Source organism: Myotis myotis, unplaced genomic scaffold, assembly GCF_014108235.1.
Source record: "Myotis myotis isolate mMyoMyo1 unplaced genomic scaffold, mMyoMyo1.p scaffold_m19_p_14, whole genome shotgun sequence".
Classification (NCBI taxonomy): domain Eukaryota; kingdom Metazoa; phylum Chordata; class Mammalia; order Chiroptera; family Vespertilionidae; genus Myotis; species Myotis myotis.
The window spans coordinates 13,047,220-13,069,825 of NW_023416318.1; the positions used below are offsets into that span (position 1 = coordinate 13,047,220).

At 50.1% G+C, this 22,606-nt stretch overlaps 1 protein-coding gene across 3 annotated transcripts in view; it reads left to right on the plus strand.

Annotated features, from left to right (window-relative positions):
• ADD2 (adducin 2) overlaps positions 1-20,552 on the plus strand; it is a 95,308-nt gene extending 74,756 nt beyond the window's left edge. For all 3 annotated transcript variants that reach the window (XM_036334199.1, XM_036334202.1, XM_036334201.1), the window contains 7 exons: positions 2,071-2,247; positions 3,773-4,030; positions 4,787-4,906; positions 6,022-6,111; positions 8,020-8,167; positions 9,534-9,659; positions 14,671-20,552. In XM_036334199.1, the coding sequence (XP_036190092.1) occupies positions 2,071-2,247; positions 3,773-4,030; positions 4,787-4,906; positions 6,022-6,111; positions 8,020-8,167; positions 9,534-9,659; positions 14,671-14,978 (1,227 nt within the window). In that variant the 3' untranslated portion in view covers positions 14,979-20,552. The remainder of the gene's footprint in view (positions 1-2,070; positions 2,248-3,772; positions 4,031-4,786; positions 4,907-6,021; positions 6,112-8,019; positions 8,168-9,533; positions 9,660-14,670) is intronic.
• Positions 20,553-22,606: the final 2,054 nt, after the last annotated feature.

The window sequence follows — 22,606 nt, forward strand, 5'->3', positions numbered from 1 at the left end:
CTTCTCAACCTTCCATGTTAAAACCTCGTACTTTATTTGTCATAAATTCTTACGTTGCATTCCATCTGCACCAGGTGCTATTCTAAGTGCTTTACAAATATTACTTTCAATAAACCTCATGAGATAGGTAGTACTATTTGCATTTTATAGATTAAAAAAAACCTGAGGCACAGAGAGGGCAAATCACTGCCCAAAGTTACGCAGTAAGTAAGTGGCAGAGCCCGGATTCAAACCCAGGCAGCCTGGGGCCTGAGTCTGTGTTCTTGTACCGCCTTGCACTGCCTCTCGGGGCAGTGAGCGTTGGTGGGAAAGGTTGGCCGACAGGACCTCTCTCCAGGGAACTAGGTAACTTGATCAGCCAGGTGGAGTGCAGTACCTGTGAGGGCTCGTTCCGTGTGCTGAGCCTGAGTGCTGGGCGTGAGGGACTTCAGAGTTAGCAAACATGGCAGCAGAGGGCGGGACTGGAACTAGTAGATTTCAGCTCACTGTCACCTATGTCAACTCACGGCGACCCTCTAACACTTGGACAGCTGTATAATGGGTGCCTCCCAAGCATGGAGCTGGCTACCTTCTCGGGAAATCAGACCATGACTCTTACTGTTGGAGGGAGGATGGAATAAAGCACCTCTGAGGTCTCTGTCTTCCCAGGGTTAAAAATAGAGCCTTCCACTGGGCACATGTCTTGGATATAAAGGGCGTGGAAAGTTAGGGTTCTAGCTTCCTCCTCTTTACAGGGTGATGGCGTCTCCTTGGGAAGGTGGCCTGGTTGCTTCCAAGAAGTCTCATTTGTTACACTGGTGACTTTAACACTCCAGGGCATGTCTGGGTCCTCATGGGCTCATAGGCCTGTGTTCATCAGCAAGCTGTTTCCTTTCATTTTCAGTAAAAAAAAATACGACTGTCACCAAAACTGAAACTCTGAAGGCTGATAAGCCTGCTCCTCTGTAATAAGCAGGCTTACACGGGATATCAAACATCAATTAGAATCTAGTGTATGGATACACAGCACAAAACTCCTGGCTCAGCTACTTTCTGTAGCTGAACTTGCCCAGGAAGCCAAATCATAACCAGTTATAGCCGAGTGGCGCTATGAGGAGTAAACAGAATGTACTATTACACGAGCATGGACTTAGAAATAAGGGAACTAGTTAGATCGATGAATGTGTTTAGGATCATTCTAAAATCGCCTGCTGTAGACACACACCTCCTGCCCTGATACTCAAAGTCTGTGACCACCTGTGTCATCCCCTCCCCATGGAGCCTGACAGTGGGACAAACACCCTGAGTCCGCCGGTGAGAGCTGCGTCCGCCTGCACAGCGCCCGGCTGTGCGCCGTCAGCATTCCCTCGTCTCCTCTGGGTTTCCTTGACTGGCTGATCCCATCGTGGACGACACCTTCTTCCTTTGACCTATTAATTCAGTCCATTGAGCTGCACTCATATTTCATGGCCTGGAAGCCAGCCTTTTTCTCTCAAGTGACTTTTTTTTTTTAATGGGAGATATTTCAAACACACAGAAAAATGCAGAGCATAATATAATAGCATATACCTGATACCCACCACTCAGATTTAACAAATATTAACAGCCTTTTTGCTTCAGATCTTTTCCTCTTAAAGAAATAAAATATCACAGACAAGACTTTACGTCATCGTTAGAGCCCTTTTTAATCCCATGCTCCCACTTTCCCCAGAAACAACCACAGTCTGAAGTTGGTCTGTAACCCAGGTCACTCTCAGTTTTCTATACTATTTTATACTTAAGGTTTAACACTTGCTATGTCCTTTATAATCTCTAAGAAGTGGCATTAAGAAAGGAACTTCTAATAGCTCTTTCCCTGGAATGGGTGCCCTCCCAACAAATTGGGGGTGGCCTTTCCTCTGGGAGAAAAAAAGCCAAATATAGCTCAGCTTCCCAGCCCATTTCTGTTCCTAATCTTCCCTTATCCCCACTCTCCGTTACACACATGAGCTTAGGTAAGTGTGCAGAGGGGTGTGTGTGTGTGTGTGTGCATGTGTATACACATGTGCGTGCGCGCACACACGATTGAGGGCCCTCTGCTCTTTGCCTCAGGTGTCCGCTCTGTCCAGTGCGGGGGGAGTGGAGAATCTCATCCTCCTGGAGCAGGAGAAACACCGCCCCCATGAGGTGGGCTCTGTGCAGTGGGCGGGGAGCACCTTCGGGCCCATGCAGAAGAGCCGGCTGGGGGAACACGAGTTCGAGGCCCTCATGAGGATGCTGGACAACCTGGTGAGTCTCCTGCCGTGGCCCTCCGAGGCCAGTCTGTTGAGGCTTAGCCCCAGGACCCGTGAAGAGCTATAATTTATTTTTTGGTTAGAAAGCTTGCATAGGGAAAAGAGGTCACTTTTCCGAATTAACCAATAAACTTAGTGTAATTCCTTTAAAAACAGGGAATGTGTGAGGATGTAGCGAAATGGTCTTCCAGGTGAAATTCAGAATGTCTAGGAAAATCCTATAAAAAATAAATTAGGGATACTCGTCCCACCACATGGTAAAGCGTAATTAAACAGAGGAGCGGTAGTGCAGAACGGCCAGGCAAGTCAGTGCGGCAGCTTCGAGAATCCAGAAGCGTTTAACAGGGCAAACAGGTGTCTTATAAAGCAGCGGGAAAACCCAGACTGCTAGCCACTTGGCGAAGAAAACTTATGTGGATTGCTACCACATTTCTTTCAGCAAGACGAATCCCTGATTTATCAAAAATTAAAACATAAAAAACTCCTACAGGTATTAAAAAAACAGATTAACATTCTTGAGGCTCTTGTCCTGGGCAGACTTTGTCAAGCATGGCAGGAAAGTCTGAGGTCATGATGACAAGTACTGACTGTTATGATTACATTACAATTCAAAATTTGCATTTTTCTAAACCACTCCCCCCACCATAAGCAGAGCAACAAGACAAACTACGGGGGTGAATATTTGCAACACCGATGATAGTCAATGCACTGTAAAGAGTTAGTACAAATCAGTGTGGAAAAGAAAAACATCTCAGCAGAAAAATGAACTGAGAACACAAACAATTTACAAAGGAAGGGATTCGAGTGGCCATTAAATGTAAATTAAAACATCCGGTTTTACTAGTAATCCAAAAAAGAGCAAAACAGAGTTAGGGAAGACAGGCAGAGCTAAGAATTGCTCCGTCAGCCGCCAAGATTTCTGGGTGTTTGTTGTCACTGAGCGGCACTTGGTTCCGCCTTCTTGGGACATGGTCTTGCTTAGGAGACAGGAATGTCCTGTAGTCAGAGTTCGGGGTTCCAAGAGGGAAATAGTTGAGGAGCCTTAGCGTTGAGGAAGGGAGGCTGACTGTCAGAACCTGCTGGGAAACTTAAAAATCCTGTAGCCCAGATGGTACCACATCCAACGAAGCGGGCAGGGCTGAGGTGGGCCCCGCATCCGCATTTTTGAAGCTCCCACGTGGTTCCAACGTGGTGCAGCCAGGCTTGGGACCCACTGCAGCAGCGCAGAGTTGGAGCTGTGTGTAGGTAAGGAGTCCTGTCACGCTCACAAGGTTCCAGCAGTTTTCTCAGCCCTGATCAGAGGGCTCGCTGGGGTGGAGGAAGGGAGCGGTTGGGGCACCAAGAGAGGACCAATTCCGAGACCCACCAGAGAAGCAGAAGGCCCAGGCTGTGCTGTGGAGATTTAGGTTTAAACCCGGTCATTAGATAGAAGGGGGTGAAGTGCCTGGGGAGGGGGTGGGCGCGCAGGTGCATACACACCATTTCCCCACGTGAAGTGGTTCTCTTTTTGTCCTTTTTAGGGCTACAGAACAGGCTACACATACCGCCACCCCTTTGTTCAAGAGAAAACCAAACACAAAAGTGAGGTGGAGATTCCGGCCACAGTCACAGCCTTCGTGTTCGAGGAGGACGGCACCCCGGTGCCCGCCCTGCGGCAGCACGCCCAGAAGCAGCAAAAGGAGAAGACCCGCTGGCTCAATACGCCCAACACCTACCTGCGGGTCAACGTGGCTGATGAGGTCCAGAGGAGCATGGGCAGCCCCCGGCCCAAGACCACAGTAAGGCGGGCAGAGGGAGGCCCTGCTGGGGGAGACGGGTGCGGGGAGAGTGCCTGGCTACATTTATGGGCTATAAGCCCCCCTTAGGGTTTACTATTTGGAGCAGTTGTTTGCGCCCACAGAGCCTCTGGTCACCTGTTTCTTGTACCTCTGCACTGAGTTTTGGGGTCCAGAGGATGGCTGGACCAGGTCACCCCCAGCAGCACAAAAGCGAGGAGCAATTGATTTTTGCTTCTTGCTCCCACATCAGGAAGGGAATCCTGGGAAGTTCCAGGATGGGTATCCACCATTTGAAGTGCACATCTGATGCAAACCCAGTAGGTGGGTGGGATATTCATTTCTATTACGTTGTCCTCCCCGCCACACACACATCCTAACTCGTAATTTGATTTTTCATTAACATTAAAGTAGCTGGCAGCCAAATAGAATAGCTTTTCATTAAAAAAAAGAAGAAGAAGAAGCCCTGCAAATTAACATGGAGCCGTCTGATACGTAGCTGCAGTGGCCACCTGTCTGCCAGTGCTGGTTACCAAGGGGCTGACCCCTACTCTTACGTGTTCTTTACGGCTCTTGCCCTGGGGCCTTCTTTGCCCTCCTGCTCTGGGAGACAGACGTCACAGAGGGGAGATCACATGTATGTAGAGGCTTGCTGACCTTCCGTGTGGGCCGGTGGGCCCCGATCCCCTGGGGCCGACCACGGGGGAGGACACGTGGGCCTTGCTCTTTGCTCACCCGCCTGGCCTTGTGTGTGTTCAGTGGATGAAGGCCGACGAGGTGGAAAAATCCAGCAGTGGCATGCCAATACGGATCGAAAACCCAAACCAGTTTGTGCCTCTCTATACCGACCCCCAAGAAGTGCTGGACATGCGGAACAAGGTAGGGTGCTAGCTCGCTGTCTCGCCATCCCTCCTCCCTCGAGAGTGGGGGTGGGGTGAGGATGTGCCTGACGTACCAACACCCCTGCTGCCTCTCACAGGAAAGAAACTGCTGTTTGTTGGCTCTGTCCCAGGCCCTGTGCCGAGTGCTGTACTTAGGTGACTTGGGTCGGACCCTCCTCCAGGAGAGGTGCCTGCCTCAGGCATTAGATGTGTCTAAGAGATCTGCCCACCAATTGAGTTTTAGTTAAGTTTATACTATTTATGCTATTATCCTTTTGGCCAAGATTTCAAAATCCTTGGTATTTACTGCCCCACCTCGGCTTTACAGTTCACTTACATGTCGAATGCCACGTTAAGAACTGCAGTTGTGGCCCTCACCGGTTTGGCTCAGTGGATAGAGCGTCGGCCTGTGGACTGAAGGGTCCCAGGTTCAATTCCGGTCAAGGGCATATACCTTGGTTGCGGGCACATCCCCAGTAGGGAGTGTGCAGGAGGCAGCTCATCGATGTTTCTCTCTCATCGATGTTTCTAACTCTCTATCCCTCTCCCTTCCTCTCTATAAAAAATCAATAAAATATATTTAAAAAAAAGAACTGCAGTTGTGGCTGACCACCCCCAGTAGGTCAGATACACTCCCAGATCTGGGTTTCAGTGTGTGGGCGAGGCCTCTCAGCAGTGCTTGTCTAAAATGCAGATTCCTGGGTCACCTCCCCCCCCAAGAGATTCAGATTGTGTAGGTGTGGGCTGGCCCCAGGAATCTGCATTTTAAACAAACCCCTCAGGGGCTTCATAGGAATATTAAAATGTGAGAATCTCCCTCCAGGGTTGAAGATGGCTCCTTTCACTCTTCACCTCCTTCGGGTACCTTCTCCGAGTCAATGAGACGGGTGTTGTCCCTAACCCGCGCATGCACTCTGAAACAGACAAGGGGACCGTGTCAGAGTGGACAGGCTGTGTTGGAATTAGGGGAGACAGGCTCCCCACCGCTAGAGGACCTGTTCAGACCCAAGTCACAGCCCACACTGGACACCAGGATGCCCTGGGGATGCCCCTCCCACCGTCCCCAGCCTGACACTGCACACTGAGCTTCTCTCCCCCTCCCTTTCCACACAGATTCGCGAACAGAACCGACAGGATGTGAAGTCGGCGGGGCCCCAGTCCCAGCTCCTGGCGAGCGTCATCGCTGAGAAGAGCAGAAGCCCGGTACAGCAGAGGCGGCCCCTGTCTGGAGGGGAGACGTGTTTGCCTTCCGAGTCTGCAATGCCTGGGGCTGGGCAGCAGGACCCCTGAGTCCTCATGCCCACTCCCCTGTGATCTTGGGTGCTGGTGCTCTTGCTGCAAAACAGATGCTGTGAGGACCAGGGACAGTGTCTGCCCCACCCTGTGGGCCTTGGGTGGGGCAGCAACTGCCCAGCCTGCTGACGTCCATGCTTCCCCCATGGAACTCCACTCTGCCCTCTATTAGCCTCTTGCAAAGTGGGGGTCACAGAAATGTGGCTGGCAGCTCCCAGGCCTGCCTGCCCTGAGCTTTTCTGGCCTCTGCATGGATACGGCATCGTGAGGTTGTAGCTTTGGGACGATGCTCAGATGCTCTCAGAGGGGAGGCGTGTATATAAGGACCAGTGCTCCTACAGAAGGGAGGGGGCAGGTAGTTGCACACAAACCCACATAGAGTGAGAAAGTATAAAGTCGTCGTTTCTGTGCTTGAGATAGAACAGTGTTTGTCTAGTGCTTAGCAAAGGGGGTCAAGGTCAGAATTCTGGCTCATGTTGGAAATAATTGCTGCTCGTTGCAAACTAGCGGTGGGCATGGCATCTTCCTTGGCAGGAAGAAAGGGGGAAATACAGGAATCATTCCTCTCTGCTGAGCGAACAGGTGAGGCAGTGATTTCTGGTCAGGCTGCAGCCCATAAGGTGGGTGTCCATTGGCAAAAATGTGAAGGTTATGTCATCATATCATCACCACCCCCACTCCCCCCCCCGCCCCCAGCCAAGATGAGGAACACAAAATGTGCCACAGGGTCGAGGATGGAAATATTGCATGACACTGGGGGGAGGTGAGAGTTCAAGACAATGAGCAAAATTGTGAAAAACTCCACCATTTATACCAAGTGCTCTCCTTGGAGTCGCTCTTCTTGGAATCCTGTCTTGGCCTCTCTTGTGAGCCCCATGATTCCATAAGATTGGCCAGGGCTGCCCTCTGTTGGAAGGAGCTCATGAGAAGGATGGCCTGACGTGCATGGTGCCGTGCCGGCCAGCTGCTCAGGGCTCCCCTCCCCTGGGCTTTCCTTGCTTTGGTTCCTCCTCAGCGTCACAGCACTGCAGTCACGAGGGCCAAGGTGAGGGTGCTGGCTTCGGAAAAAGGAGTGTGGAGCCTGAACTTCAGTACCTGTCCTGAGCTATTGGGGTTCAAAGGGTCCCTGAAGCTTACACAAGCTTACCCAGCTGGTGAGCGCCCCAGAGCAAGGGGCTCCCCAGAGGTGGTGAAACGGTGCTTTTGCCAATGTCCCCACAGGGACCTCAGTAAAGGCAGTTGAAGATACGAGATTCAGGACCTTGGTCCCCTTGTTATTTATGACTGTGTGCAAAACAGGACCAACCCTTTGGACCGAGAACGCTGAAGCCGCTGTGTGTTTCACTGCTGTGTGCTGCAGCTTGTGCTGCTTTGTGGAGGTGGGAGGGGGAGGGGGGCATGGTGGGAACAGCTGGCATGAAGCGGGTTGAGCCAAGCTTTGCTTGCTGGATTTGGCTGACTGGCTTTGGGCCGCTGACTGTACTTGCATAGGGATGGCTTGCAAGCGTCCACAGGCACGATTGCAATAAAGGTGTGTCTTCCTTCTGCTTGGGAGCATCCTTTGATTTTATTTCCTGGGGAGAGGGTGGATCCCCTGCATTCATCTAGGCAGCGGCAAAGAATCCGGGTCTGGGGTGAGGTAGCTGTAGGGAGGAGTGCACAAGCCCTGCCCTGAGGCCCTGTGCTGTTTCCAAGGAGCTGCATGCCACGCGGCCCCAGCCAGGCCACTGGCAGCCACATGAGTCTGAAAGGAAGCTCGGGCCCGGGCCCCGGCCCCGGCGTTCAGAGAGCAACACACACTCTGTGGTTAACTTTCAGTCTACAGACAGCCAGCTGATGGCCAAGGGCGACGCGGACACCAAAGATGAGTCAGAAGAGACGGTGCCCAACCCCTTCAGCCAACTCACTGACCAGGAGCTGGAGGAATACAAGAAAGAGGTGGAGAGGAAGAAACTAGAACTGGAAGGTAAAGAATCCAGTGCTTCAGGCTCTTCCAGGTGGAGGGGAGGGGAGAGCTTGGGGAAGCCCAGAGAGGGAGCAGAGTAACGGGCAGCCCTGGAACCCAGGCCTCCCCCCACCCCCGCAGGGCCCCGGGCTCAGTCTAACCTCTGGTTTCATTTTTAATCCTCACTTGTTTCTCTCTCTTCTCATGATATCCTCAACCCGATCTGCCTTCCCAATCACCAAATAATATTCTTATTAGCGTTACTATTAATCACAATAATGACCCTCATTGTTCAATGCCTAACAGTTGCACGGTGTCTTCAGGATTTCATCCGACCCTCTCAGCTGGGTGGAGAGAGTTAATCCTTGCAGAATGCTTAGAATAGTGCCTGTGGATATGGCGTAGGTCTATAACCACCAGATAAATGTTGGCTATAATAGATCATTATAACAGTGGCAATAGTTAATTCTCTTTCAGATCTGGCATAAACGTTTTAGGCAATCAAAACGCTCCCCTAGCTGACTTCTTTATGTCTTTCTCTCACTCCTTTATTTCAGAATCTTTAGTTAAGCCCAGCTCTCTCTGTTGACTCCCAGGTAGATATTCATTCTCATGATAGTTTGTATGCCCTTGTTCATGTCCTTGTCCCTTCCTGGCATGGCTTCCCTTCCAGGCCAGCCTGATCCAAAGTTATCTACACTTCAGGCTCCATCTCAAACTCCCTCCTGCTAGGAAGCCCGCTCTGCCTCTCCCCACCCCCCACACTGAGCTGTCCCTTCTCTTTGCTTCAGGGGCACTTGGGGTCTGAGACCCAGAACTCAAGTCTTGGTTTTGTCCACCAGCTCAGCTTTCATTCCCTCAGGGCAGGGTCTTCCTCCACCGTCTCCCTCCCCGCCCAGCGTCAGACATCTTCCCAGGCGCCAAGCAGGCACCAGAAGGACCTCGCTGGCTTGCTCAGAGTTCTAATGTGCCACCTGAAAAAGTAGGTGGAAAAATATGGTGCTTTCCATCCCTAGGCATTGTGGGCACTGACCTTGTAAATTCAGTAAATAAAAATGCGCTGCATGCCACCCAGTCATGGTGGGAACTCTCCTGCAGCTCGCTGTCTGCGCCAGGGGCAACATATTCAATAGGTGGATGTGCTTTGATGGAGGAAGCAGAGCATGACTCTGACTCCCCCAGGACGTAGCAGAAATAACAAACGGTTAGGAGAGCAGCTAACTCCAGCCGAGAGACATGAGGACCAAGTAGAAGAAAGCAATTTTTTAAAATACTCTCTCTCTATCTCTATCTCTATCTCTATCTCTATCTCTATCTCTATCTCTATCTATCTCTCCATCTCTCCTCTGCTTGACCCCTATCCTGAGGTGGTTTTCTGTATTTTCAGGAGAGAAAGAAACCACTGCAGAGGAGCCTGGTTCCCCTGTAAAGTCTGCACCTGCTTCCCCAGCACAGAGTCCAGTGAAGTCGGAGACAAAGAGCCCCGTGGTCTCTCCCTCCAAGTCTTTAGACGGTGAGTCAGCTGAGCAGCCAGGAGGGAGGAAGGGGCATCCACAGGCGGAGAAAGGGATCTGTGTGGAAGGAGGGGCCGGCGTGCATACTACAGGCACCTGCCTTTCAACAGGTGTTGCCCGCCTCCCCCCCCCCCCCCCAACCAGAAAAGCTTTCCCCTCTGCCATTTCTAGGGAATCTGAAATAGGGGTTACTCACTGAAGCTTGTTCCGTTCACAAGCTGTGACCATACAGCTTCCAGTTTAAGCAATGATGAATAAGTTCACGACCGACTCAGAGCCTTCTCACTTCTAACTCAGACTGGGCTGGCGGATGGGCCTTTCTAGGTGCACCAGCCCAGGGCTCAGACTTTCATGTGCCCCGGGACCATCTAGGGATCTTGTTAAAATGAAGATCCTGGTGCAGCAAAATTGGGGTGGGCCCTGAGACTGCATTTTCAAGGAGCTCCCAGGTGAGGCTGATGAGGTCATTTTCCACCTTTACTGCACTTGGGAATCATGGGGGTTCTGGGGAACTTTAACATTCCTGATGCCTGCTGGGTCCCACCGGTAGGTTCTGAGTTAAATAGTTTGGGGGTGGGAAGGAGGGAAGCCTGGGGTTTTAAGATCCCCCCGGTGAATCTAACGTGTAGCCCAGGTTGAGAACCACTTCACTAGCTACTAGTTTAGAGAAGTGAGTTCTAGGCCCAACTCCAATGCTAACTAACAATAATTCAACTACTAATTTTAGAAAATCAGGTCATCTCTGTGCCTCAGTCTCCTTGTCTGTCAAATGGGGCCACTCTTTCCCTTTTTTAAGGTTCTTATATGTGTAAGGGAAGTTGTAAATGAAAAATACTTCGAAAGAGTAAAAGTGGTTATGATTAATAATATATATGACAGATAGTAATAGTATTACAGTCCATACCACCTAGGTTATAAAAGTGTCTTTAATGAGCTCCCAGAATCACACCTGGGCATGAACACTCTTCCCTGAACCCCCAGAGTCCTCACCACAGAGGGCTGGACCACCATGCAGGGAGTGGCAGCTTGGTGACCTGCTGGAATCTGCTCCCTCCTGGGTAGAATGTCCACATTGTGGACGCTGCTAGAATGCCCCAACCCCTTAGCTCCCTGTAGAGGCCAGTTGCTGCCCAAGTGCAGGCCCAGGGTTGCCAGAGGAAACCCATCTGCTTGAGGCCAGAGCCCCAAGTGGATGTCCCCCAGCTGTTTGTGTTCGTTGTGTCTCATCGTGGTGTTGTCAACCTGTCTCCACAATGTCTTCCTTTCTCTTCCCATTTGTGCCTTCATCAAAGGAGTTTCCTCCGACTCTGAATACTTGTCTCTGTAGTAAGTATAGAGAGGCTGCTTACTAACCCACTCCACACTTGCAATGGGGGAGGGAGGACTTTTTCAAAAGAAATCTATTCCCCCTCCCTCTTTTTTTTTTTTTTTTTTTTTTTTTTTTTTTTTTGCAACTCACAATCCTGCCTTTGGGAGGTTTCCTGACTATAAAAGTCATGACCAATTTCATATGTCCTATGCATAAACAAGACTCCCCTGAAGGATATACATACATAGGACACACATGCAAAAACACACACCGATACTTTTACAGAGCATGCCACCCAGAAAAAACAAGCCCCCACCGTGAATGGGCAGTGGGGTCAGCTCCTGGCCATTCCATGTAGTAGAGTGCTTTTGGCCCTCACGAGTACATATATCCCTGTTCTGAATGCATGGGCACCTCTAAGGAGCCATGGCCTCTTTTGGGGTTATGGGCCAGAGTCTGCATGACTCTAGGGACTACTATCTTATAGGGATGCATAGAGCACCTGGCTTGACTTCTGTCTTCAGCATCCCTCAGGGCATGCATACCTACTTTCTGTCTCTCTCCATGTGGTTGTAGGCCATATGTGTTTCCATCAGGGTAGTCAGAATTTATACATGTTGGCTCTGGGCTCCCCAACTTATAAAAGCAGATGCTGCTAGGCTTTTTCAAGTCTTCAGCGTGAGGCTGATTCAGTGGCACTTTCTCTGCATTCTGTTGGTTACGGCAAGCCACAGGGCCAGCCCCGATTTAGTGTGGGAGGGGACCACACCCAAGTGTGGGCTCTTAAAAAAAGATAAATGACATGCAAGTGTAGAATGAATATATTTGCAGTAGGTTTAGAGGAGGGCAAGATCATTGTCAAATGTCAAGAGGGGCTTGAGCCAGACCTTGGGACGATGTATACTTGACGGGCAGACAGGAGTAGAGTGGGCTATCCAGGGGTTGTGGTTAGAAAGCTGGGGAAGTGAACATCCTGGAAGAGACACAGGAAGATCAAGAGACAATGAGTATCTGGAAGCTGAGGGATGGTGAGAAATGGAATGAGAGATGGAATGTCCAAACACGCTCAGGACCTCCCTATAGAAGCACCTCTTCCTCTCCTCCATCCTCTGCAAGCTTTTCAGCCCTTTGTCTCCGTATTCACAGGGATCTGGATGTGGACCTTGGCTTCCAAGTTGAGTCTTGTTCCAAATTACCCACTCTCTGGATCCCCCTTTCCCATCCCCTGCTTCCTGGGGACACCATCCTTGGACAGAGCCTTCAGTTTTCAGCCTCTGCTGCACTCCACCCACCCTCACATCTGTCCCCTACACCCAGAGCTCCAAGTGTCTCACCCAAGAGAGAAAGCCAGTGATTGTTGTTAGGGGATCTTAGAAGACAAGCTCCTATCTGCCCCTCCTTCTTGGGCCTCTTCCCAGCCTGGTCCTCAATTCACTGAAGACCAATTGAGAGCTCTGTGTAGTTCCAGCCTTAACTCTTTGGAGATGTTAACAGAGGAGGAGTCTGGGCTCTCAGAGCTGGTCTTTGATACTTTCCTAATGGAGCCTAATAAGTGCTTATTTCTGGAGCCCTGACCTGTTGCACCTTCTCTTGGCCACCCAAACTCTCCAATGGTCTCTGTCCCTTGTCGCCAAGGGACTGGGGACCTCATTTTGGAGTCTAAGGCCCACTGTGCCTCCACTAGCCCCCCTTTCATTTGCTGTTCCTCCCCTAAACAATTGATAGTTTGGGAGCTCTGAGATCCTGATGGGTGCACTTGGTGTGGCCTCATTTTCTGGATAGTGAGAAGTTTGAGTGCCACCCTCCTAACCCAAGACACAGACCAGGGGCTGAGGCTTTAGGTGAGGTTGACAGTAAGGTGGGTATGGGTGAAGGGCATGGATGAAGGTCACTTTTGGGGTGAGGATACCCATCCACCAGGGAAGGAAAGCACACGTGGACAGAAAGTAGGTGTCCCTCTTATCCACAGTTATGATCATGGAGCTAGAAGGCAAGTATCAAAGTCATCTGAGAGGGTTAGGCTTGAGAAACATGTCCTAATGGGTTATCCAAAAGAGTGGACTTTAGCAAGAAACTGGATTGAAGTTGCAGAACCATGGGAGGACATGAGCCCAGGAGGAGGAGGAGGAGGGGCAGGGGACTAGGTACAGGAGACAAAGGCCAGCACTCAGGGCTGCTGTTTGTGTACATGGCTTGGTCCAGATCAGCTTAGACGGCTCAGGCTGGGGCAGACAAGAAAGAAGATGAGGTACAGTGTTGGCTTGGTTAGAATAAAACTATTCACACATTCATTTGTTAGCTCGTGCATTTGACCATTCATGGGTTCCACATTTTTTGAGTACCTTCTATGAGCTAGTTACATAGATAATTTAGACACAGCTTTGCCCTAATTTATTTCAGTCTTGAGGGGGAGATAAGCATAAAAAAAGGAAGCGTGGTTGTTGTACAGTGTCTATGGTGGAAGTTTATATAGTGGGGGAAGAAAAGAGAAAGTGATCAATTCTACTTGGAAATAGGGAGGGATCAGGAAAGACTTGAAGGAAAAGATAACACTCAAGTTGATTCATTGTATGGGGTGAAGGTTGGGGACACAGGAGAGAGAGAAGGTCCTTATAGACAGAGGGAGACAAGGCCGGGGTGACAGAGAGGGGTCAAGGGACCAGAGATTGATAAGGCCGAATAGCAGGGGAAGTGAGGAAAGTGGGTGGGGAGAAGGTTGTGTCTGCTGGTTTGCTGCCAGGTAACTTCTGAGAACTGCCTCTCTTTTAGTAGCAAAGACCTTGGCCATCAGCTCCCATTCCTACTGTCCAGCCCACTTCCAGTCATTATATAACTACCGAGTTCCCCAGTGCTCTTGACTCCTATATTCTCTACTTCCCTCCTGCCATGGTTTTGTATTTCTCTCCTGCCTCCCCATTGAGGTATTTCAGGGCCCCAGTGGAAGCAGAGTGGAGTGAGAGTGGGAGGGTGGAGAAAGGGCCACAGGAGGGTTTTGTTTATGGGGTCTGGGCAGTTCTAGCCTAGAAGATGGTGCCAATCCTAACAGGCTCCCTCCAGGCAGGTTAAAGAACTGGGGCAATGGCCGCTAGCCTGGGCCAACCAAGCTTCTTCCCCTTTTGGTCAATCCTTATCTTAGAAACACAGGGTTCATGTCACTCAGGAATTCCATCCTCCTTCTGCCTTCCCCTCTCTGCCTACAGAGAAGGCAACTCTCCATTCTTCTAAAAGTTCGTTCCTCCCTCATGTAGGAAATAAAATGGTATGAAAAAATATAATTTCCATATATTTACTGGTGAAACTGCAATTCTTAGTTACAATTCTTAGATGTCTCCACTGAGTTGTACAGGACACTGCTCGCCCCGCTCCTACAGCCTCTGCCCTTGCCTGTGTCTGTTTCCTCTGTCTGTGCCTAGAAAGGCCCCTAACTGGGCCATATTTGGACACCATTACCTATTTGCATTTGTCAACAAGAGCCCAGAGTCACTGACCTGCGAAGGGCTTGTTCTCAGGCCAGGCAGTGTGGAAAGGGTGCAGGTTTGAATGAGAGCCCTGCCTACCCTCTGCTCCTACAACATCAGCCTGCTCTTTCACTGCTCTGGACTTAACTTTGTAGAATTGCCTAGAAGAAGTTCTGGTAACCCCAGGTGGAAGCTCTCACCTGAATGACATCTTATGGGTCATGTCTTTTGATCTTTTTCCAGAAGGTGCTAAGGAGACAGAAACAAGCAAAGCCACCACAGAGCCCGAAACAAAGCAGCCAGAAGGGGTGGTGGTCAACGGGAGGGAGGACGAGCAGACCGCAGAGGAAATTCTCAGCAAAGGCTTGAGCCAGATGACCACCAATGCCGACACGGAAGTTGACACCTCTAAGGACAAAACCGAGTCGGTCACCAGCGGCCCCATGTCCCCAGAGGGCTCACCTTCCAAATCTCCCTCAAAGAAGAAAAAGAAATTCCGAACCCCATCCTTCCTGAAAAAGAGCAAAAAGAAGGAGAAGGTGGAGTCCTGATTCATAGCACCCTGGGGCTCCCATCTGCATCCTCTCTCCCACCTTCCCTTCTTCCCATCTCCGCCCCTGGAAGCACAGGGCCAAGGAGGGATAGAGTAGGACCCTGGACCACACGCTGATGGGGAACATAGAGATCGCCCGACCAACCCCTCATTTACAATCGCCCCAGAGAATCAGGTGACTTTCCAAGGTCACACAGCTAGTTAGTGGCAGAGCCTGCACTAGAATTCAGGTCTCCTGGCTTCCAGTCCAGTGCTCTTTCTACTACCCAACACTGCCTAGTTGTGGGCTGCCTTTGTGAGGGTGCTGTCCACTGAGCTGAACCTCGGGCAAGAGGGCAAGAGTGGGCCACAAGTTCTCACAGGCTCAGACTAAAAATCAGGTCAAGGCTTCCCCTGAACAAGGTCCTTTTCCTCATGGGAACCCAATCTCCTACTGACGGAGCTATCACTATGTTTAGAAATCTCTCTCCTCTTTTTCATAGGGTCCCTGCCTTGCTGCTCACAGTAACCAGACAAATTGCCCTGTCCCCTCCACCAGAAGTTAATCTTTGTTCCCAAGGACTGATGGCTTAGCTTGTGCTTCCCCAACCACTAACCTTGAGCTTTCTTCATGGAACTTCCTGAATTATGGATGGAAGAGTTGTAAAAGTTGGCAGACACAGGGCAAGCCAAGCTGTCCATGGAATGGGAGATAATTAATCAGTGTAAGATGCCAGGAGCTTGACCCATTCAAATTGTGTATCTCAGGAGCTTCCACAGTAAAACCAAATTTAGCTTAGAAAACAGTTGTCTCATGCTCAAGGCAGACATTTGGGGGAAGGTAGGTCCTCGGTTGGCTTTGGGTTATATGAGGATGATAAACAATACTATCCCTTTCTAGCTTTGCATGACACATGCAGCTCTACCCACCTCACTCTGCCTGGCAGTGAGGGGTCCCCTGACTTTCCCTCAAACTCAGAAGCACTGGTTCATGGACTAGAACTGGCATCTTACCCTAGGCACCTTGGCCTTGGGTCCTTTGGATTCCAACTCAGCCACTCTGGTGATGAACCTTTCAGGATTAATCAGAGAGGCTTAGGTGTCCTTGGCCCTGTCACTATGTCCATCCTGGGGCCTAGTAATGGCCACAGCTATTGTTTTAAATGCTAACACTGTCTTTTCATATTCTTCCATGGAGTATTGATTAATGAGCATTGCTAGCTCCTAAAAAAAAATAGACAATCCATTCTCTTTAAAGCACAGTGTCTTCAAAGGATATTTTCCCTCTTTGTCCTGATTGTTGTAAAAGTATTTTTGAAAGTTCTTAATCATAGTTTTCCATGTTTGAGCACTTACTGTATATAGAGACACTGTGTAGGCTTTATATACATTACATCCTTTAACCCTCACATAATATGGGTAAGATTAGTCCCATTTTATGGGAAAGGAAACTGAGCCCCCAAAAGGAAAATTGACATGTTCCAGGTGGCTTGGCTAGAAAGATTCAGAGCCTGGACTTAAATCCAAGTCAGCCTGAGTCCAGAGCCTTTGCTCTTAATAGCCGTGGTGATCAAAAACTCTCTAATCCCCAGGGGGTGTGGTTTTAGTCCAGGCCCCATTTTTGTGACTGGTCTCCACTGTATAATGTCAGTATGGGAAATGAAGACAGGAAATTACCCGTGTTCTCCCTCATCTGTGCACGTTAAGTTCCTGGTTAACGTGGACTGTGGCCAGGCCAGTGTGGACCTCTGACAAAGGAGATGCAGGGGACTTCTGGTTGGTCAGGAAATACCATTCATAGTTGGGTTATTTCTTGAGAAAAAAGAAAACTGATAAGACTAAGGAAAACCCAATGCTGTGTCTCTCCAATGCAGATTCCCAACTGCTACCCCAGCCCCCATGTACCCCTCCCCCTTTCTGCTTTCTGATTGGGTCTTGTGATGGACAACCCAATGATCAGGGGCACTGATGCCTCAGAAAAGTCTGTGATATAGGAAATGCCTTTAAACGCCAATCCTTTGATGCCTTCTTTATAAAAGTAGACTTCACATTCATTCATTGGTCCCTTCACAATATTTGTTAAGCACCCACTAAATGTCAGGCATTATGCTGACGTTAAAAGAAAACAATCATTGTGACTAGAATAATAAGTGGCAAGCAATGTTAAGAAAAGGGTGGAGTGGACACAACCATTGATGCAGCTTTTTATGTGTGAGTGGTTGTAGCTTAGAGATATGTTGATTGACTCTGCATTCAACAAATTCTCTTTATTCCCTTTACAACAGGGAGGCCTCATTCAGATGACTATGCCAGAGCTTGTTGGAATTTGGGCATTGTCCTTGGACTTTATGCCAGGAGTCCACCTCATATTTATCCATTTGTCCATTCCTTGTACATTAAAAAAACACATGTAAGGGCTTGGGTTATGGGCCAGGCCTGAGGGCACCTCATAAGTAAAGGAGGCACATAGACAAGTTACAAACAGGCAAGGGTGCAGAGGTGGCATTAGGAAGTAATGGTTTATTGTCCTCTGGACCAGAGAAACCTTCCTGAAAGGAATGATAGTTGAGTTAGATTTTCAAAAAAAAGAGGAATTTCCTAGGAGGACAAAAGGTTAGGCAGGCCATTCCAGGATGAGGGAAGAGCACGTGTAAAGGCCCAGAAGCATAAGACTCCATGATGTGTGCACTGAGCACTAGGTGTAAGGTGGGAGGCAGAGATGGGGTGTTCGTTTCACAGGTGGGCAGGACCGAATCATAAAGAAACTTGTAGAAAGTATGGAGGAACCAGACTCTATCATGTAAGGGGTTTGGAGCCACTCAGGACTTCTAATCAGGGTAGAGTCATGGTCAGCCCCAGGTTTTAGGAAACCTTTGGTGGCTGAGTGGAGGATGGACTTAAAGAGGAGTGGGCTGGAGGCATGGACAATCTTGTAAGGAGGCCTTTCTGAGTGTCACTACTAAACCATGTTAGGTGACCTGCCTCACACTACATTTTCCCTTAGAGCAAAAAGTGAGCTTCCAGCACAGAATTCATTTCCAACAAATGATTTGGATAAGGCATCTTAAGAAAGATTTTTGACAAAAAGAGGGAAATCCTATATAATAAAAGCCTAATATGCAAATCGACTGAAGAATGTCGCTATGAGGCACACTGACCACCAGGGGGCAGACGCTCAATGCAGGAGCTACCCCCAGCCCACAGGCCCCAGGCCAGCCAAGGTGGGTGCCAGGGGGGGTCCCCAAGGGGGGGTCCCCCCATCATCCCACTGGTTGCCCTGCAGAGGGAGGCAACCGGCAGAAGTGGCAGGGTGATTGGGGGGTGGGGCTGGCCGGCAAGCAGGTTGGCACTGCCCCTCCACCCCCATCGCCTGGCCGGTCGCCTCCCACAGAGAGAGGCGACCGGCAGCAGCGGCGGGGTGTGGGGCCATTGAGCAAGTGTGCTAGGCCGGCCAAGGCGGGTGCCAGCGGGGGCTCCCCAATTGCCCCTCCTGTCACCCCACAGATCAGCCCTGATCGCCGACCAGGCCTAGGGACCATACCCATGCACGAATTTTGTGCACCAGGCCTCTAGTACTCAAATAAGTAGCTCGGTTTCCGGTTCTATTTTGGCTTGTGTAGAGTTGCTCTTCCCTGTCTGTATTGATGTGGCGTGCTTAGCTCCAGGCCTGTGGCTGTGCACTGGATGCTGTTGAAGCAGATGTTCAGTCCAAACAGAACCAGAGGCTTTTAGGGTGACAGGTGGGGATGCTGTCTTTGGCTCTAGTTAAAAGCTGGCTGAAATCTTGGACCAGAATCTGTCTGGAGAAAATGTATGTACAGAGAGCTCAGAATCGGTAGGCAATAGCTCATTTCAAGCTGGGATAGGCCACAGAAAAGGAATGAGATGATGGAACCAGTCTGCTGTGCTGTGGCCAGCTGAGATGGGAAGTGGAGAGGGTTTGAGGCTATTTCCACGGAAAGATGGGCAAGAGTGGGAGGGAGGCAGAGGGAGGGGTGATACAGAGAGAGAAGCGTAGTCCCAGCCACTCTCCGTGCTCGGTGGCTGGCACCCAGCAGTGCTGTGGGAGAACCATCCACACCCTGTGACCTTTCCTCCAACTGCAAAAAGTGCAGCCAAGGTACAGCCACAGCCCAGATCTGGGCCCCATAGGAGCCCCTTGGCCTGCAGGTGGCCCAAGGAACTGTCCTACTTCGGCCAGGTTACACACAGATAAGAGTAACCTTCCTCGACCCCTCTGTACAAAAACAGGGTTCCTCTGCAAATGGAGATGTTACTTCTGAAGGACTGGGTGTGTTTGGATGAACTCCATTGGAAAGCATTGTCCTTATACCACTGACGTGCATTTATACTGGGCCTGGAAGCCTGCTTCCTGTGTCAGGGGCCACTCATTCCTGAATATGGCAATATAGTCACTCAGCTGTCATCTGTCAGTGTCATAACAGATGGCTACCACTTTTGTCAGCACGGGGGAAACTGCTAGAAAGCCACTTCTCTGATTGCATGGATTTGAAAGAACCGTTTGCCTAAGAGCACAGTTCACTTCCGAAAGTCTGAAAGATGAAAAAGAAGTGTGGGCTTTTCCAGGCAGATACGCGCAGGGATAGGTGGACACATAGCCCACACGCCTGCCATCTTTCGCACAAGTGTGACGTTTATGTTCTCGTTCCAGGCCGGGAGTATTCAGTTTCTGACTATTGGACAAGTGAGAAAACGCATGGCTCCTGTTTCTTTCATGTGGGCCAGCAGAAGCCCGTGAGCTGGCTGGCACAGCTGCAGCCGGCTTTGGAAATAGAGCCCAAGCAAATTGTCTAAGACAGTGGTTCTCAACCTTCTGGCCCTTTAAATACAGTCCTGTGACCCAACCATAAAATTATTTTCGTTGCTAGTTCATAACTGTAATGTTGCTACTGTTATGAATCGTAATGTAAATATCTGATATGCAGGATGGTCTTAGGCGACCCCTGTGGAAGGGGTCGCTGGTCTAAGACAACAGCACTCAAAGAGTCTGAGAAGAAATGAGGGAGAGATAAAGCCATGCCTTGCACACCCACAAAAACGACAGGGCACCTCACAACTCAAAACCTGCTGGCACACCTTACTGCCAGTGTCCCCCATCTACCCCGGAAGGGATAATGTAATATGAGATTAAGTCAGAGGCCTTGAACTGACTCTAATAAAATGTGCTCCTTGGTTATCTATCTGCACGGGTCCACTCACGCTACAATACAAAAAGCATACACTTTAGAGCATTTATATCCAAATGTCCTGTTAACCAGCCTACACCCACTTGGATGGGAGATATCTATATCGCCAGAAATAAGAGCCCGCATGTAGAGCCCTGTCACCAAGGCACACCCAACCCTCTTGAGCCTCTCACAGTGAGAAGCCACCCTCAGCCAGGAGTCAGCGTGGGGTGGGGAGTCATTCTTCAGTGGAGAGAGCTCCACTCATCATTGTCATGGAGACAGGCTTCTCTTTTTAGGCACAGTTAGAAAGAACCCCCAGCTGGAAAAAAAATACGGAGGTAATGGTTCTTATTGATTCATACTTAAGTGGTGTCAGGTTTTGTCAAAATGATGATTGGTGCCATTTTCCGTCTAGATGCTTCCAAAAGTTGGGTCATGGCTTTGAGAAATTGGGGCCTGAAGATGAAGGAGAAATGGTCACTGTTACTGACACAGGGAGGGGTTCAGGGGCAGCCAGAGCCAGAGCCTCTGTGTGAAAAAGTCCCCGTGTAGTTGCTCCTGGCTCCTGGCTCACCCGTTTCCCCGGCGTCAGGATGAGGCCAGCTGTCGTGTGCAAGTCCCTTGTCTCTGAGTCGTGTGAAGAAAATGTCGAGAGGGCTTAGGTGTGGTGGTGGGGAGTAACAATAGAAGAACCCTAAACCGTTCTCCCCTCCAGCAAATCACCTTGTATAACGTTTAGAAGCTCAAAGGCCACGTCTTCCCTTTCAAAGTGGATCAGAAGGAGGACCACAGTTGGACCATGGATGTAGGGGCCACATTTAAATACATCAAAGCCCTTACAAAAAGGGAAATATATTTTGGGGATCCCACCCCCACATTTCAACTCCACCTCATGCCTCTTGGGCCTGCTTTGTGAGCAATTGTTTGATCTCGGTGATCGGCTCCACTTTTAAATTCCCCGGATCTGTGGGCGTAGTGGTCACCCTCCCCCGGGAGAAGCGACAGGGAGAGCCTGGGCTGGCCTGGCCGGGGTGTGGGGTCTGGATAGAGAGTGCGGTGTACGCTGAAGCTGTGGGTGGTCTGGTGTTCTCTAAAGCTGTGGATGGTTTTGGTGAAATGTCTGTGTCTGACAATCGTCTCCCATGTACATACATTGTGTGTGTCAACTTGCCCTCGTGTTGTGACGGTTCCAATAGGGTTCCATGTACATGCCCTTCCTGCTATGGAAATGCCAGCCCCGGTCACACGCAGCAGCTCCACGGATGGGTTTGCCCTTCTCTGCGCTAACACTTTTTGAGCCACTGATGTGCAGATTGGTGATTCGTTTCTTGGGCTTTTATTTTGCAATTTTATATATATATATAACACACATATATAATATATATATATTTATGGGTTGGTTTTTGTATCGTCTTCTGTTTGAATCTCTGAGCACCAAAGCTGCCCTTGGATTTTCAAGAGAATGCCCCAAAGCCACTTCCGGATCTCCCCCTCCCCGTCCCCCTCCCCCATCTCTGGTGTTTGTGTGCCGGGCGGTGCCTCTGCCCGTGGACTTCTGTATGTACGTGCTGTTATCTCACCCGCAGATATGACCCGAGTAAATCTACCTTGCTTGGCTTCCCGGTGTGTGACCCGTCTCTGTCGGCCATGAGTTCTGCCAGCTCCCAGGGCAGCAGAAGCCAGAGAGGGGGTCCATTCATGGAAACATCCGATCACACCTTTATCCTTGAAACCATCCCTCGCGCATGGAAAGCTGAACATGTGAATTGAGTTCCGATGGGGGAGGGAGGCAACAAACTGCTCCAGACCCCTGAGAAGGTCCGGCATGTGGGTTTGCAAACAACTCTGTGGAGGAGGAGGATTTAGATGGGAGGGGAGAGGAGGAGGGTGGGGAGGAGTTGCAAAAACATACATGTAGATGGTCCCGAGGGGAAGCAGCAGGGGCAGACTGGAGGGCAGGGGGTGGAAAGGGAAGGGGTGTCAGGCCATAACCAGAGGGCCTGGGAGAGCCCTCAAAGGGTTCTCTCTCACCCCCCAGAATGGAGATACTGGGGAGAGAACAAAGAAGAAAGAGCCCATTTTGCCCCTCTCAGCTCTTCACAAACAAGGAGCCCAGGACTTACTGTGGATCCACACATATCGGTCAGGCGTTCGTGTCTTATACACAGCACTTTATTTCAATCCCGCTGAAACCCTGCTTTACAGTTAAGGCTCTGTCCTAGGAGTTTTTCATGCCCCACAGGTTAATATGTGGCGAAGCCCAAATTCAAACCCAAATCTTCCAGATGACCAAGCCCCTCACTCTTTCCACCCTTCCCACTCGCTGCTCCACAGGGACCCATCATCACTCCCAGCCCACTGCTTCCAGGTGACCTGTTCCCTACACCAGAGACCCTGCACCCAGAGACCCTGCACCCAGGGACCCTGCACCCTGAAGCTCCCTGGCTCCTGTGGGCCT